This window comes from Nuphar pumila, chromosome 13, assembly GCF_984573655.1.
Source record: "Nuphar pumila chromosome 13, dmNupPumi1.hap1.1, whole genome shotgun sequence".
NCBI lineage: Eukaryota > Viridiplantae > Streptophyta > Magnoliopsida > Nymphaeales > Nymphaeaceae > Nuphar > Nuphar pumila.
The window spans coordinates 98,324,168-98,339,866 of record NC_143261.1 but is presented as its reverse complement, the minus strand read 5'-3'; the positions used below and the strand labels follow the sequence as shown (position 1 = coordinate 98,339,866).

At 39.7% G+C, this 15,699-nt stretch overlaps 1 protein-coding gene across 2 annotated transcripts in view; it reads left to right on the top strand.

The window, feature by feature from the left end:
• The window catches only part of LOC149819390 (uncharacterized), a 112,958-nt gene that overhangs the window by 53,539 nt on the left and 43,720 nt on the right, over positions 1-15,699 (top strand). For both annotated transcript variants that reach the window (XM_089986047.1, XM_089986048.1), the window contains 2 exons: positions 5,248-5,380; positions 5,468-6,022. In XM_089986047.1, coding sequence (XP_089842173.1) covers positions 5,248-5,380; positions 5,468-6,022 — 688 coding nt within the window. The remainder of the gene's footprint in view (positions 1-5,247; positions 5,381-5,467; positions 6,023-15,699) is intronic.

Sequence of the window (15,699 nt, the reverse complement as noted above, 5' to 3'; positions counted from 1 at the left end):
ATTCTAGGGAGGCCGATTATTGTTATGCCCTGGTGGCTAAACCGTCTATGAGTACGTCGTTGCCCGTTTCCGCGGACATTGCGCCCCTTGTTGTGGAGTTTCATGACATTATGCCAGACGACCTTTCTGATGGTCTACCTTCGATGAGGGTGGTGCAACATGCCATCGTTTTTGTCTCGGGGTCGAGTCTACCTAACCTCTCCGTGTATCGCATGAATCCATCTGAGCATGCCAAGTTGTTGAGATAGGTTCAAGAGCTACTACACAAGGGTTTCATTCGTGAGAGTGTGAGCCCTTGCCCAGTGCCCACCCTGCTCACTCCTAAGAAAGATGGGTCCATGCGCATGTGTGTCGACAGTAGGGTGTTCAATCGCATCACCGTCAAATATCATTTTCCCATTCCTCGGTTGGATGACATGTTCAACATGTTGGCCAGTGCCTCTGTTTTCTTAAAAATCGATTTAAAAAGTGAGTACCACCAGATCTGTATCCGGGAGGGGGATGAGTGAAAAACGGCGTTCAAGACACGTGATGGATTGTATGAGTGATTAGTCATGTCATTTGGGTTATCAAATGCCCCGAGTACTTTCATGAAAATGATGACCTAAGTGTTGCGTCCTTGTATAGGACGGTTTGTCATTGTCTATTTTGATGCCATTTTGATCTATAGTTCTTCATTGTCTGATCATTTAAATAATTTGTGTCAAGTCCTAGAGATTTTAAGGAAGGAGAAGTTGTATGTGAATGCCAAGAAGTGTGAGTTTATGACGTCAAGTGTGGTATTTATGAGTTTTATTGTGTCGTCTGATGGAGCAAAGGCGGATCCCACCAAAGTCCGTGCGATTGTAGAATGGCCTACCCCAAAGACTATAGGAGATATCCGTAGTTTTCACGGGCTAGCCACTTTCTACCGTCGTTTCGTGAGGAACTTTAGCACCCTCATGGCCCCTATCACGAAATGCCTAAAGGGTACTAATTTCCATTGGACTCCAGCCGCGGGCAAGACCTTTACGTTCATCAAAGAAAAAATGACTAGTGCCCCCATCCTAGCCCTCCCTGATTTTAGCGCAGTTTTTGAGGTTGAGTGCAATGCCTCTAAAGTGAAAATTGGTGTCGTCCTAAGTCAGAACCGCAGGCCTATTGCATTCTTTAGTGAAAAGTTGACTCAGTCGAGGTGTCAGTACTCTACCTATGACATCGAATTCTATGTCGTTGTACAAGCCCTTCGTTATTGGAGGCATTATCTCACTTATAAGGAGTTCGTCTTGTACACGGATCATGAGGCGTTGAAGTATTTAAATAGTCAAAAGAAGTTGAGTGCAAAGGCACGCCAAGTGGGTCAGTTTCTTGCAAGAGTACACGTTTACGATTCGCCATCAATCAGGTACTCTGAACACGGTAGCTGACTCACTTAGCAGGAAAAATAGTCTTTTAATGACTATGTTCGTGCAAGTCATTGGCTTTGAGCAGTGCAAGGAGTTGTACCCGACGGATCCTGATTTTTAGCAGGTCTGGGAAGGGTGTCTCTTCCCTACTAGCACGACAGATCCATGGTTCGTTATACATAACGGTTACCTCTTTCGAGGTAATAAGCTATTTGTGCCTGCATTCTTCCTTAGGCTACAATTGATTTCTGAGTTACACAAAGGGGGACTAGCTGGGCATTTTGGACATGATAAGACATTCACACTGTTAGATGAACCCTACTTTTGGCCCAAAATGCGCAAATATGTTGTCAAGTTTGTCCAGAGTTGTCGAGTATGTCAAGTGTCCAAGGGTCGACGTCAGAATAGCGGTCTGTATACTCCTTTGCCCATCCCTGAGCGGCCTTGGGAACATGTCTTTATGGATTTTATTGTGGGTCTTCCCCGAACATCGCATCGTTTTGACTCCATCTTAGTTGTGGTTGACCGGTTTTCCAAAATGGCTATCGTCGACCAAGGTTGTCGTGATGTTCAATTTCAAGTATGTCAGTTAGTATGGGTTTACCTGCGTCCTGAGCGTTTCCCAGTGGGTACTCATGATAAGTTGAATCCTAAGAAATATGGCCCTTTCAAGATCCTCCGGCGATTAGGCTCGAATGCCTACCTCCTTGAACTACCCGCAGATTGACTCATTTCGCCTATCTTCAACGTGTCTGATCTATATGCCTACCGTGGTGACAACAAGTCGTCAGAGCCGACTTTTTCCCCACTAGGGGAGAATGATGCAAAGCATGACCAAACCAGATCTATACAGCTTGACCCAGGCATGGGACCAGACCTGCCCAATGGGATCGACGATCGGACCCAAGTAATGGATCTGACCCCGATCGTGGTACCGTAATGCAGGGATGATGTACCCATGCGTACATATTCCCGACGAGCGAACAAAACAGCTCACGACAACTATTCCAACAAGGATTGATGGTATCGGGTCCACTTGGTCCCGGGTTCGGGATCCAAGATCCGGACCCGATATGCAGCCTACTTAACCCAACCTGAGGGTTACGTAAAAGGCAGCGAAGATGGACATTTTTTATGGTTTTTTTTTGCTCTGTTACGTTCAGTGGGCAGCAACCTTTTGATTTCTTTATTCCTCCAGTGTTTTTTCCTTCCTATTGTTTCCATTCTCTAGTTTGATTAAGTTTCTATTGAATAAAGCCAACATCGTTTATTTCACGGTGTCATTGTGTTACTCATTTCCACACATTGCACGGTTGTGGGAGTCGTGTTTTCATTTTCAGCACCCAAGAGCCTCGTGACAGTCGATCCCTCGCTGCATCAAAGTAAGTGCCTCGTGACAACCGATCTCTCGCTGCATCGAAACCCCAGGAAGAAGGGCGACACCCCTCCTGCCCTCTTCCTTTCCTCTGTTAGCAGGCAGAGGGCTGCCCCTCTTGCCTCCTCTCCCATCTCTCTGTTTTTCGGTGGAAAGACGCACCCTCCGCCTCTTTCTCACTTGCCGGTTGTCGTCAGGAGGGCGCCGCCCTCCTGCCCTTTCTCTCTCGTCTCTTGGTTAGCACACGGCAAGAGGGTGCCGCCCCTCCTGCCCTCTCTCGTCTCCCTATTGTTTTCCCCCTGTGTCAAGGGCTGACCAGAGCCACCAAACAACGGTTCAAATTTAGCGAGGCTAGAGCATTTTTTAATGTCTACGCTATTAATAAGCCACGGCATAATTTTTGCATGCCCCATACTTCACTCTTTCCATTTCTTTTCGTACAAGGCTAAAGCCTTACTTTTCTCCTTTTCCGTTAGAGGAACTTCTTTATCACCCTCTTTCTTAGTGGGAGATAGTTTTGGTTCCGAATCAGAACCATCTACTATTCCCCTCAAACCTTTTCCCCAAATGTGGTGCTTAATGATTGAAGCCCACATCACATAATTAGTGTCGTTTAATTTCATGGGTATGATGGTGATTTTCTCATTGTCATCCATCTTTTACAAGGGTGTGAAGTAAGTAGATGAGAGAATAAAAAAAGGTAAAAGAATAGAGAGAAGATAATACAATACAATGTTGTTGTTCAAGTCCTTCTCTTCAAATGAATCCTCTTGTAGTCGATAAAAAACTTTATTTTGGCAAGTGATGAAACACTCTTTGCCAAGTGACGAAACACTTTTTGCAAGAACATGGAGATAACACACCTTTGCAAATGAAGCACGGAAATTGAGGCAGATGCTTTTCAAGATCTAAAAAATATCGTTGCTTTGATACCATGTAATAAAATGGTGATCTTCCACGAAACCACTTGAATCACACAAGTGAAGTGTCTAAAAGACACTTTAAGCAAGACCCATAAAAGGGTAAATATGGAAAAAGGCAAGAATGAAATAAGGGATTTTTATTCATAATATGAAATGCTTGAAAAGCATTGTAGAAGTCACACTTTACATTAGGGGATGCACCCCTATATATACACAAAGTGAAGAGGGGAGAAGAGGACTCCTAAAAGAGTCGTTGGATTAGGTCCAACAGCTCTAATTAGAGTTGTTGGACCTAATTCCAATGACTCTTTATTAGTCAAGTCTTGACTAAGACTTGACTAATAAAGTTGGGTCTAGTTCCATGTAAACTAGAGACCCAAAAATACTAAAAAGAAAAAAAGGTAAAGAAAAGAAAATTATTTATATATATAATAATAATAAAATATAATAATATTATTATATATATAAATATATATATATATATATATATATATATTACATTGATTACATTTTAATATGGTCGTCCTCTTAGGAGCAGACTCAACTAGTTGTCTGGGGTATCAAAATACATAGAATAACAAACCTCTGGGCAATCTCGGTTGTTTCTACGTTTCTCCTATGCGTATAGTTAATATCGAAACAAGATTATCATGTTCATTTTACTTATTCTGAAGCACACATCACGAAAGCAACGTCTTTGTTAGTTTTGTTTTGAATTGTTATATCTATACACCTACTAGATTTTTATCAATCTGTCCCGTTTCATGGGTACAAGTGATGATTAGGTCGGTACGGCAAGCGATGGCGTGATGACATCAAGATGAGACTCTTTCCCTGACGTTTCACACATGAGGATATTTTTTTGTAATTTGGTATAAGGGTTTCTTTGAAATTTCACTTTTCATATAAACTTTAAAACCTTGAATGTACGGAGTTACAAATCCGTTGTATAATGGAAAAGGTTCACCTGTAATGCGCTCAAGGTCCGTTGACTTGTTATTTCGAACACCATTTTCCACTGAACTGCTATTTTAAAAGTTTGATAAAGGAATGATTACAAGGCTTTCAAAATTTTCCTAAATAGTTAGGGGTCTCCAATTTTGGAGGCATTACAATTGTCAATTTTGAGATTTGTCAATGGGAAGGTGAACAAAAATACTAATGGGAAACTGTATACATTTAATCTAGGCTGCAATGGCCTTATGGTTCACAAATAGTATAAGATAAACAAAAGAGGAAAAAGAAACAAGTCAAACCAGCAGGAGGCAAACATGACCAATTTTGATTGGAAACCTAATCTTTAGTTAATCTGAAACAAGATGAATCCATAGAGTGCTGGCAAAAAGGTTTCTGTAAAACATAGGAACAGAAAGCCTTTTTTTGGTTGGTCTTGAGCTTCAAAGTCTTAACTGACTGTCTTTTGTTTTGCTGTTTGGAGACTGCATCTAGCAAGCCTAATGTGATTCTTAGTCTGTTAATTTGCTGGTTGGTGCATGTAACTTTTATGATCATTATATTTTCCTCTGTTTGGTCTGTAATGGCTGTTTGTTTTCTTTGTTCTCAGGTTGACCTATAGTGATCTGTGTCTTCAAATACCAGAGTCCAAGTTCAGACAATGTTTGTCAAAAACACTCAACATGTTATTTAAGCTAATGAGTTCTTATTACGCAATTATGAGTTTCCAACTTCAGGATAAGGTATGTGCTTTATGATGCATCCTATGCTTGATTTATGTGGATTGCTGTTCGTAAGTTTTTTGTTCCTGCATCACATTATTGTTTCAGGTCCCAGAAAACTCTGCTTGTTCAGGGGAGACTTTGCATGTCACATCAACATTAGAGGACTTTGAAAGGCCTATTCAGCAGAGTACTGCAACCTCTGTTGCATATTCCTGTGTGAGCCAATCTAGCTCAGACATGACAGCATCTGGAGCAGAGGGTCATATTATAGTCAATTTGTCTGATAACTCCCAAAAGTCTGCTATGCCCTATGATGTTCGGAGGCCAGTTAGTGAGGCAGCTAATGATCCTTCTGTTTCTCCTAGCAGCACTTCATCTTGTGATCAATTGAGGAAGGAATCAATTGCATACATTGCACAAGCACTGCAGAAAGGTCGAAATAACCTTTGGCACCTGACAACTAGTCGTGTATCTGTCTTGTTGTCATGCTCAGCAGCATCTTCAACAAGCACTCATCAATTTTTGAAGAATTATGAAGACCTGAATACTTTTGTTCTTGCTGGGGAAGCATTTTGTGGAGGTGAAGCAGTTGAATTTAGACAAAAATTGAAGATTGTTTGTGAAAATTATTTAGCTTCTCTACATCGGCAGAGTATTTGTGTATGTCTCCTTTGCTTTTCATTTCCTCTACTGCCTCTATGTGCTGTTCATAAGTGAGATCCTTTTAAATCTACTTGTACAAGTATATATATGTATACGTGTATCTGTCTCTGTGTGTGGTGCATGTGTGTACACATACTTATATTCAAAAATTTTCAAGCATTCATTATTTGTCCATGATGAGCATCTAAAACTAATGATTTTACTTTTTCTTTCTTTTCCTTCAATTTCCTGTATCTTCTAGCCATCTATGTCACATGGATTGTAACGACCCCAACTCATACCTCTTGAAAATGCGGAAATTTTTTATTTTAATTTTTAAAACCATTGTAGAAATCTTTTCAGAGACCCAGGGCATTTACAGTTTCATTCACAATTGGATAATTCAACCAACCACAAATGATCTTACACTTATCATCCAAACTATAGCAAACCAAATTTTATTAATTAAGAAATAATAGTTACGAGACAATTGCATAAAAAACTAGAGTGCATAAACAATTAAATGTAAGAAAAAAGTAAAGAAAAGTAGAGCCACGCTGTCCATCTGTGAAGCTGTCTAGCAAACGTGTAGCACTCGTAGCTCTCACAGAAACGAGTCGCTTCACTGCTCACCTGCGGCTGTGGAAATCACAAAAATAGGGATGTCAGAAATCTGAAAAATTCTGTGTAGGAATCCCTCTAATGAAACAATTGAGCATAAATAATACAAATAATAATTTATGCAATAACTTAGAGAAATACTATTGCAATAAAAACATGGTATACATAAGCATTTAGAATAGTTAGCATGCAACATAATATACTATCATGTATTCAATCATACAGGACATGTAGAGAATCAGTTAAATATGCATGATCTAATGCATGATATCTATGCACATGCATGTATATTTTATTATCTTTGATCAAGTTCTCTTTTTTATATGCATGCCCTTATTAAATGCGCACAAATTTAAGTTCTTCTTTTTATTACTGTTGCTAGCGGATACACCAAACGGGTAAAATGTTTCGAGGTTAAGTAGAGTTCCCAGTGTAACTTAGCACATGAGTTGTATTTTATTACTAGGTTTCAAACTTAGCCCTCGACTGAATCACCTTCGGAACATTAGACCTCCACATTTAATGTTGAGACACTAAGGACCTCCACATCCAATAGTGTCACTTGGTATACTAAAACAACAGCTGTGTCTACACACCAACCCTAGTTTAAGTGATGAACTCTCCCTAAAATGGTAGTCAGGAGAAATAATCTTAATATCGGGTTCAAGGGTAATCAATAGTGCACAAAGAGTTTTTGTATTCTCGTGGTCCCCCAAAACTGAAACTCTAAGATTCTCATTCTAATTACGGGAGATCTCAGAACGTATATTACACTGTTTTTTTTATCTTTATTTATTATTAATAATCAATTCTTTAATTTGCAAATCAGTATGCAACCAAAAGCGCAAGCTCGCATATTCCCCTGCGAGAACCATTACGGGACCACCGCCCACGAAAAATCATAGAACAGTGAAATACAATGCAACAACATTAATGAGAGTTTTACGATGCATGAAAAATAAATAACGAATGAGCAAACTAAAGCTCGAGGCCCACCAGGCCCATGATGATTCATTTCGATCATCAATGCATCGTATGCAAAAATCATAACAATATGCAATATATGCAATGATACCAACACGTTTCCAAATGCACATTCATTCATATCAATTTAACAATAGGCACGATCTACCACAGTCATATGTGAGCTACCACAGTCATATGCATGTGTTCACCATCCTTGTGGAAGTGCTTTCATTATAATCACTTAACACATATGCATTCATTCATGATTCATAAGTACATGTGAACATTTATGCAAGATTGTACATGATAAACACACATCGATTTCATGTATGCACATGCACTATAACAACTTTCACAATAGCATAATGTTTAGGCATGTCACATAAGTTCAAGCATGTGAAACCTTCCACTTTTAGCATGTACTAGAATCAAAATACACCCACATAGTAAATCTGGAAATCATCATGTTTATTACTTTCAATTTCCAGATTCAACAAACATAAGGTGTTAATTATACATTTTTTTCTTTCTTTTTGAAGTAGTTCTATCGCCTTGCCGAGCCCGTCGGCTAGAGGTTCGAGCCCCACCCAGCCGAACCCAATCAGCTGGGTGCAACCTGCCACATAAAGCCCTTTTTTGTGAAAAAAGTCTTAACACCCAGCTGACCCTGTCGGCTGGGGTCTTGATCAGGCCTAGCTGGGCCTGGCAGAAGAAGGCTGTCGCGCCAGTCCAGCCGAGAGGTTGGACCAGAGTTATCGGAAGCGCCCCTATAGTAGGGGAAGCGTGCTTTGAAAGCGCGAAACGTCGCGCTTCCGAAATGCATGGGGAAGCGTCCCCTTTTTTTGGGAAGCGCGCTTCCCCCTCGCTTTCCTCTTTTTTCCATTTTATTTTTTATTTTTTTATTTTTTTCGCTTTCCCCTCGCTTCCTAGGCCGCTTTCGGTTCGCTTCCGAGACGGTTCGTGATTCGCTTCTAAGTAGTCCCACGCTTCCCACTTCCTAAATTTTTGAAAGTGCCTCGCTTCCTGCTCCTGCTTCCCGTATTGCTTCCCACTCCCGCTTCCTCAACTGGCCACCATGGGCTGGACTGAGCCTGACAAGGCTCTGCCAGCCCAACCGAGACACTCGGTTGGGTCTGGCAGACCATGCACAGGATCGGCTCGGGCCTGTGTATGCTCTACCAGGGCTTGGCAGTCAGTCGAGCCTCCCTCGGCTGGCTGCCAGCCGACCCAATCACCTTGCTGAAAAACAAGTTTTATTAAAAGCTCTTTTTTTTAGTACTATACCTCTGATTCATGCCCAGCCGACTGAGAGTCGGCTGGGTCTAAAACTAGGTCTGTACCCAGTCGACTGTCAGTTGGCTGGAATACTAAAATAGAACAAATTTTTTTTTTTGCCTGCTGCCCAGTCGAGCCACTCGGTTGGGCTCCAACAGCCTGACAGGCCGGGCCAACTGAATGGGTTCAGCTGGGCCTGCGGCCTATCAATAAGTGGCCACACCCGGTCACGCCTGGTTGGCCTGCTGCCCAGATCTGCTGCACCGTATTTTTCTATTGTTTTGTTTGTAAAGTGCACGCATGTAAATCTGCATAAATTTCATGTATACCCGTGCGCTATAAAGAAGCTTTATACTTAACATAACACTCAGGCATGTCAATATACCATTAAGGCATGGAAAAATTATGTTCATAATCAGATCTAAAAATCTGTATACACATTCAATTCAATCTCTCAGGTTTAAAAACACACATACTGTGTTAACTCTCTCTCTCTCTATATATATATATATAGATCCCTTTTTTTCCTTTTTTTTTCTAAAGGGTTTTACACTCAGCCGACCTAGTCGGCTGGGGTTCCAAACAGGCCCAGCCAACCCTGGTCGGCTGGGTCTAGTCTAGACAGACCCCAGGCCGGGCCTGACAGTGGACTGCCAGGCCTGTCCCAGTCCTGCCCAAGGCTGGACTGGGCCTGGCAAGTCCCTGCCAGCCCCGGGCTAGCCGAGCCAGCCCAGCTGAGCCCATCGGCTGGGCCTGACAGCTCATGCACAGGCCCAGCCCGGGCCTGTGGGTGTGCTGTCAGGGCTGGACAGCCCACCAACAGAAAAAAAATATATTACTTTTTTTTTTTGAACCTGAGCCGGCTTCTCCAGCCCTTTTTAGATGGGCTGGAGAGGGAGAGCTTCCCCCTTGGGACTCTCTCTCAACTTTCCTTTTTCCAACTCTTTTTAAGACTTGACTTTTCTAAGTTTGGTATTTTTAAAAGTCTTTCTTAATCTCTCTTAGGTAAGAATAAGGACTCCTTTAAGAAGTCCTAATCAACTCTAAAATAAAATTTTGGAATTAATAAAATTTAATTAAATAATTAATTAATTAACAATTATCTAAAAGCTTCCAAAAATAGCCAAATTAATTTAGGAAACTTCTTAGCCTTATTTAACTCCAATTTAAACTGTGCTATTGAATTTAAAGCTAGAAAAACGTTGGGTATGAATTTGGATCTGGATCCAAGATCCAAATCCATCTCCAAAAATCCAAATAGATTTTGGACTGGACCAATTTCAGATTAATATGGATCTTGGATAGAGTCTAGATCCATATTAATTTGAATCAAATCTATTGGATCCAATCCAATCTGGATCCAGTTTGATAAACTGCTTTTTTTTTTGAAAAAACACAATTTTTGGGCCAATCGGAACTCGAATTTGAAAAAGTAACATATCGTTGCGCTCAGCATTCAAAAACGCATCCAACGACATATTACATGAATATTAAATTCTGAATTTTGCCCACAAATAACCTGAATTTTGCTTGAATTTAAAGGTCGAAAATAAAACTCTTTCTTACGCTTCGATTGGCTCGCCTCGACCTTGTCGATGAGACCTGGGCCCAGTCCAAATTCAAAAACATCGGTCAAAAATTGAGGTTCAAACGATTTTTCTTCCAGACTTCGAAAATTTGGCTAAGTACGAAAATACGCAGTATTACATGGATACTTCATTTTGGCTCCCATTCCATAACCCCTTATATACTAGTTATATTGAAAACCTCATAAAAATGGTCGTATCCCCGTATATGTGGCCATATCCATGTGACATAGCTAGCCATTGATGTGCTGAATGTTCAATATTTCAATTGCATCCTTGTGTCCGGGTGTCATAAGTTTATGGTATCTTTTGTAGCTCATTATTTGGTTAAAGTGTAATATCGCTTATTTTAGTACTTAGTCATTTTATAATTTTATCGGAAATTTGGTTGTCTGGGAAAAAAATATCGTTTAAGGCTCAATTTTTAGACTGAAGTCTTTGAGTTTGGGCTTGACTCAGGTCTCATCGACAAGGTCAAGGCGAGCCAAACGAAGCGTGAGAAAGAGTCTTAATTTCGACCTTTAAATTCAAGCGAAATTCGAGTAAAATTCGGGTTATTCGGGCAAAACTCGGAATTTGATACTCGTATAATATATCGTTGGATGCGTCTCAGAATTTTGAGCCTGACGATATTTTACTTTTCTGAATTCGAGTCCCGGTTGGCCCGAAAATCACAAATTTAAAAAAAAAAGAGTAGTTTGTCGAAATGGATCCGGGGTTGGATCGGATTGGATCCAAGGCCTAGGATCCAAATTTTTATGGGTTTGGGTTCTATTTAGGTCCTATTTCAAATCTGGATTTGATTCAGGTCTTGATCCATTTTTGTTTTGGGTATGGGCTTGGATCCGGATCCAAATCCAAATCCAAACCAATGCCTTTACAGCTTTAAATTCAATTTAAAGCCTTAAATTGGGGTTTATTATAGCTAAGAAGCCTCTAGGGTCAATTTGGTTATTTTTGGAAATTTTTAAATAATTTTAATTAATTAATAATCAATAATTAATTAATTAAATAAATAAATAATAATTATTCCGAATTTGTATTGTTGGGCCGAGTGGGACTCTCTAAAAGAGTCCCTATTCTTACCTAAGGGTTAAGAGAGTTTTAGAAAGGATGAGAGTCTTAAGAGAGGAAAAGTCAACAAAGGGAGGAGGTTCAAAAAAATTAGAAATTTGCCTTACGAGAAAGTTCCCTTTTTTGGAAACTCTCTCAAGAGAGAGGGCTGGAGAAGGGGGAACGTCACCCCCTCTCCCACCCTTTATTTAAAGTGAAAAAAAAGAGAACAAAGGAAGAAGGAAAGAAAGAAAGAGGGAAAAGAGGAGAGAGAGAAAGAGGAAGGAGAGGAAAGAGGGGAAGAAGATCTTCTCCTCCAGCCCATCCACTCCTTACACCATTGTGCTTTTTTGTTTTTCGCATAAGGTACGGGTTCTTTCTTTTGAATCATGCGAGAAATCGAATACCGATTCGATTTCCCTGTGGTATTTTAGTGTAAAACCATGTGGATGAGTGAATCCAACTTTTTACTCTAAGATCCATGGATGGAATCCATATGTTTTCATCTTCTTGAATGTTATTGTGGATTAACACACGTGTGGATGCATTTTTATATTAAAACGAGATGTGTATCTTATGAAATTTGAGTTTTTAGACCTATGCATATGTTCTTTATGCAAAAATTCCATGTGCATGCATTCTGAAAATCGTTTTTATTTCAATAAGCATGCCCGTGGCCCTGAAATTTATTTTAAATGTACTGTCAATATATATATATATATATATATATATATATATATATATATATATATATATATATATATATATATATATAACATAATGTTTTTTGGGGCATAGGCCGGCTGGCAGCCAGTCGAGTGATACTCGGCTGACTGCCAGGCCCTGGCAGGCGATGCGCAGGCTCAGCCTGCACTACGCTGTGCCTTGCCCGGTCCAGCTGACCCAGCTGGATGGACTGGATCAGAGCCCAGCCTGTCAGCCGGGTGCTGACATTGTCTCTCAATGAAAAAGGAAGAATTTTTTTTTTCTGTAGGCTGGCTGTCAGACCAGCCGAGCCCAGTTCGGCTGGCCTGACAGGCCGAGCTATGTGAACATGTTTTGAAAAAAAAAAAAATTGAATGAATGAAATCTATGTTTTTTTGAAGACTGAGTTTTAAAACAAGCTATGAGAAGACTTGTTGTAACAGGTGGTTAACCTGTTTGGGTTCAGCTGGTGTAGGGCTGAACCCTAGTCGATAAGGTCGACTGGGCTTGATAAGCCAACTAATATATATTACTTGATGTTATTAAATCTGAAATTTTACATTTGGTATGCATGCTAAATTCCAGATCATGGTTACGTACATGTGTGTTAATTCTAATTCATGTCACGAATGAAGAGTTATGGGTGTAAGTTTTTCTGAAAATAAATAAATAAATAAATAATATATATATATATAATGTTCCTTTTGTGTGTGTGTGTGGCTGTTCAGCCTTGACAGGGGCCTGTGCATGTGCTGTCAGACCCAGCCGACCCTGTCGGCTGGGCTGATTTGGCTAAGCCTGCATGGCAGGCAGTCAAGTATGGGTCTGACCAGACCGACCCAGCTGACTCAGGTCAGCTGGGCCTGATTTTGGAACCCCAGCCGACTGGGTCGGCTGGTTGCAAAAAAAAAAAAAGACATGTATACGATGTTGAGTTCTTGTTTTGTAGAGAAAAAAAAATATACATACATGTAAGTTGTTTTTCAATACAGATTAGGATTGAAAAGCTTCATGTGTTAGAATCGATGGGTTTTGCTTAATCCGGTAATGTATAGGTGATTTATGTACATGTGGTTGATTGAATAAATATCTTTTGCACGAAGGTGGTTGTATGAACGAATGTTCATGTTTTTGAATTGAGCTCTCGCAAATGCAAGCATATAAGTGAATAGTTGCACAAAGGTACATGCACGTGATCAGGTGAACACGTGCACATGAATGTTACAGCACATGCACGTTATTAATTTGACATATACATATGTGCATCTTGATGAACATCAATTTTTCATGCATTTTGCTGGATGTGACATGTCTATGTATTATGTTTAGTGCAAAGTTGTGCATAGTGCATGAGTATACATGAGTTTCATGTGGGTTCACATGTATGGAGCTGCGTGGGCTGCGTGGGTGTTCACGTGTATGATTGATAAGCAAATGTGAAATTGACATGAGTATGCGTAATGAGGGCAAGTGTGCACTTGATTTAAAGAATAAGCATTAAATGAAAGCTTGCTTTTGTCACTAACATATGAAATGAAATAAAACGTGCTTATGAATATTTTTGTGCCATGTGCGTAGCTAAAGAGAGTATACGAATGTGCATTTGGAAGGCATGTAATTTATGTCATAAATGGCATATTGCTTTGGTTTTTGCTTATGGTGCATTGATGATATAAGTGGATCATTTCTGGCCTGGAGAGCCTTGAGTACTAGATGCTTCTTTTTTATTTACTTTTAAATGCATCGCAAAAATCACCTTTATTTTTATTACACTATATTGCATTGTTCTAGGTGTTTCTACAGGCGGGAGTCTCGTGATGGTCCTCGCAGGGGTAGGTGCGAGCTTTTGCCTTTGCTTTTGTATGCTGAATTGCAAAACTCAGTAATTGGCTTTTAATAAAAAGATAATGAATAAAAACAGTGTAATATATGTTCTGAGATCTCCCATCGAAAGAATGAGAATCTTAGAAATTCGGTTTTGGAGAACAAGGATACAAAAACTCCGTGTGCTTTACTTTGACCCCTGAACCCGATATTGAGGTTCTTTTTCCTGACCACGGTTTTAGGGAAAGTCCGTCACTTTACTTGGGGGTGGTGTGTTAGACACAACTGTTATTTTAGTATACCAAGAAAGTGACACTTGTGGGCATGGGGTATCCCTGATGTCTCCGACATTAGATGTGGATGTCTAATGTTTCGAAGGTGATTCGGTCGATGGCTAAGTTTGGAACTCAGTAATAAAATACAAATTGTGGGTTAAACTACCCTGAGAACCTAACTTGACCTCGGGGATTTTACCCGTTTGGTGTATCCACGGGCAACGATAATTGAAAAGAGAAACTTAAATTGTATGCATTTAATATGACATGCATATGGAAATGAAAATTTTAATTAAAGACAATAAAGTATTCACGCATTGCACATAAATCATGCATATTCCTGTTATGCATTAGATCTTGCATATTTTATCTGTTCCATTAATTATTACATGATGGTGAATACATGATGTTTAATTTATAATGCACGTTAAATGTCTTGCTTACTTTATTTGTGATCTCTATTAGTGCTTAAATGTTTCTTCATGCTTAGAACTTGTTTCCTGTTGCATTAATGCTTAATTGAATTATGAGAGTGTCATAATTGCATTCCTCTGAATTATTGCATGGAATCTTATCTGTGCTCTTTAGCTCACTTGTTTCATTAGAAGTACTTGTGCTCAGGATTTCGGTTCTGACACCCTACTTTTATGTTTTTTTTCAGCCGCAGGTGATCAGTGAAGCGACTGACTTCTGGGGGAGTTACGGGTATCACGCACTTGCTAGACAGATCACAGATGAACAACGTGACTCTTCTTTTATTTTCTTTTCGTTTCATTTAGTTATTATTGCACTCTGAATTCTTCATGTATACAATTGTCTCTAAACTTATCACTCATTATTTCAATAAAGGTTTGGTTCAATATTGATGATAATTGTAAGCTCTATTGTAGTTGGTTGTTTTATCCAATTTAGAGTGGAACTCTAAAGGCCCCGGGTTTCTGGGAAGATTTCCACAATGATTTAAAAAAAAAAATTCCGCATTTTCAAGGGGTATGAGTTGGGATCGTTACATAAAGTGCGTTGATGCTTTTATGTTTTCAATTGTGTAAACTAGTGAAAGGTTATACTGGAAATTAAGGTGGTTATTTTGACCTACTTTAGAATCTTGTGTCTGGGACTGCAAATGGGTCAGAATTCTGACCCAAATCCAACACAGATGGTTAGATGTAACGCCCCCAAAATCTCGGACTTGTGACTTTTTATGAAAAGTTTGAAAGCTTTGTAATCGATCATTTTTCAGAGTTTAAAATAGCAGTTTAGCGAAAAATGATGTTTGAAATAACAAGTCAACGGACCTTGGGCACATTACTTGCAAAACCTTTCCTCTACACCAAATTTGAAACTCCGTACATTCAAAACCAACTAGAGTAAAAAAATGCAGTTTTAATAA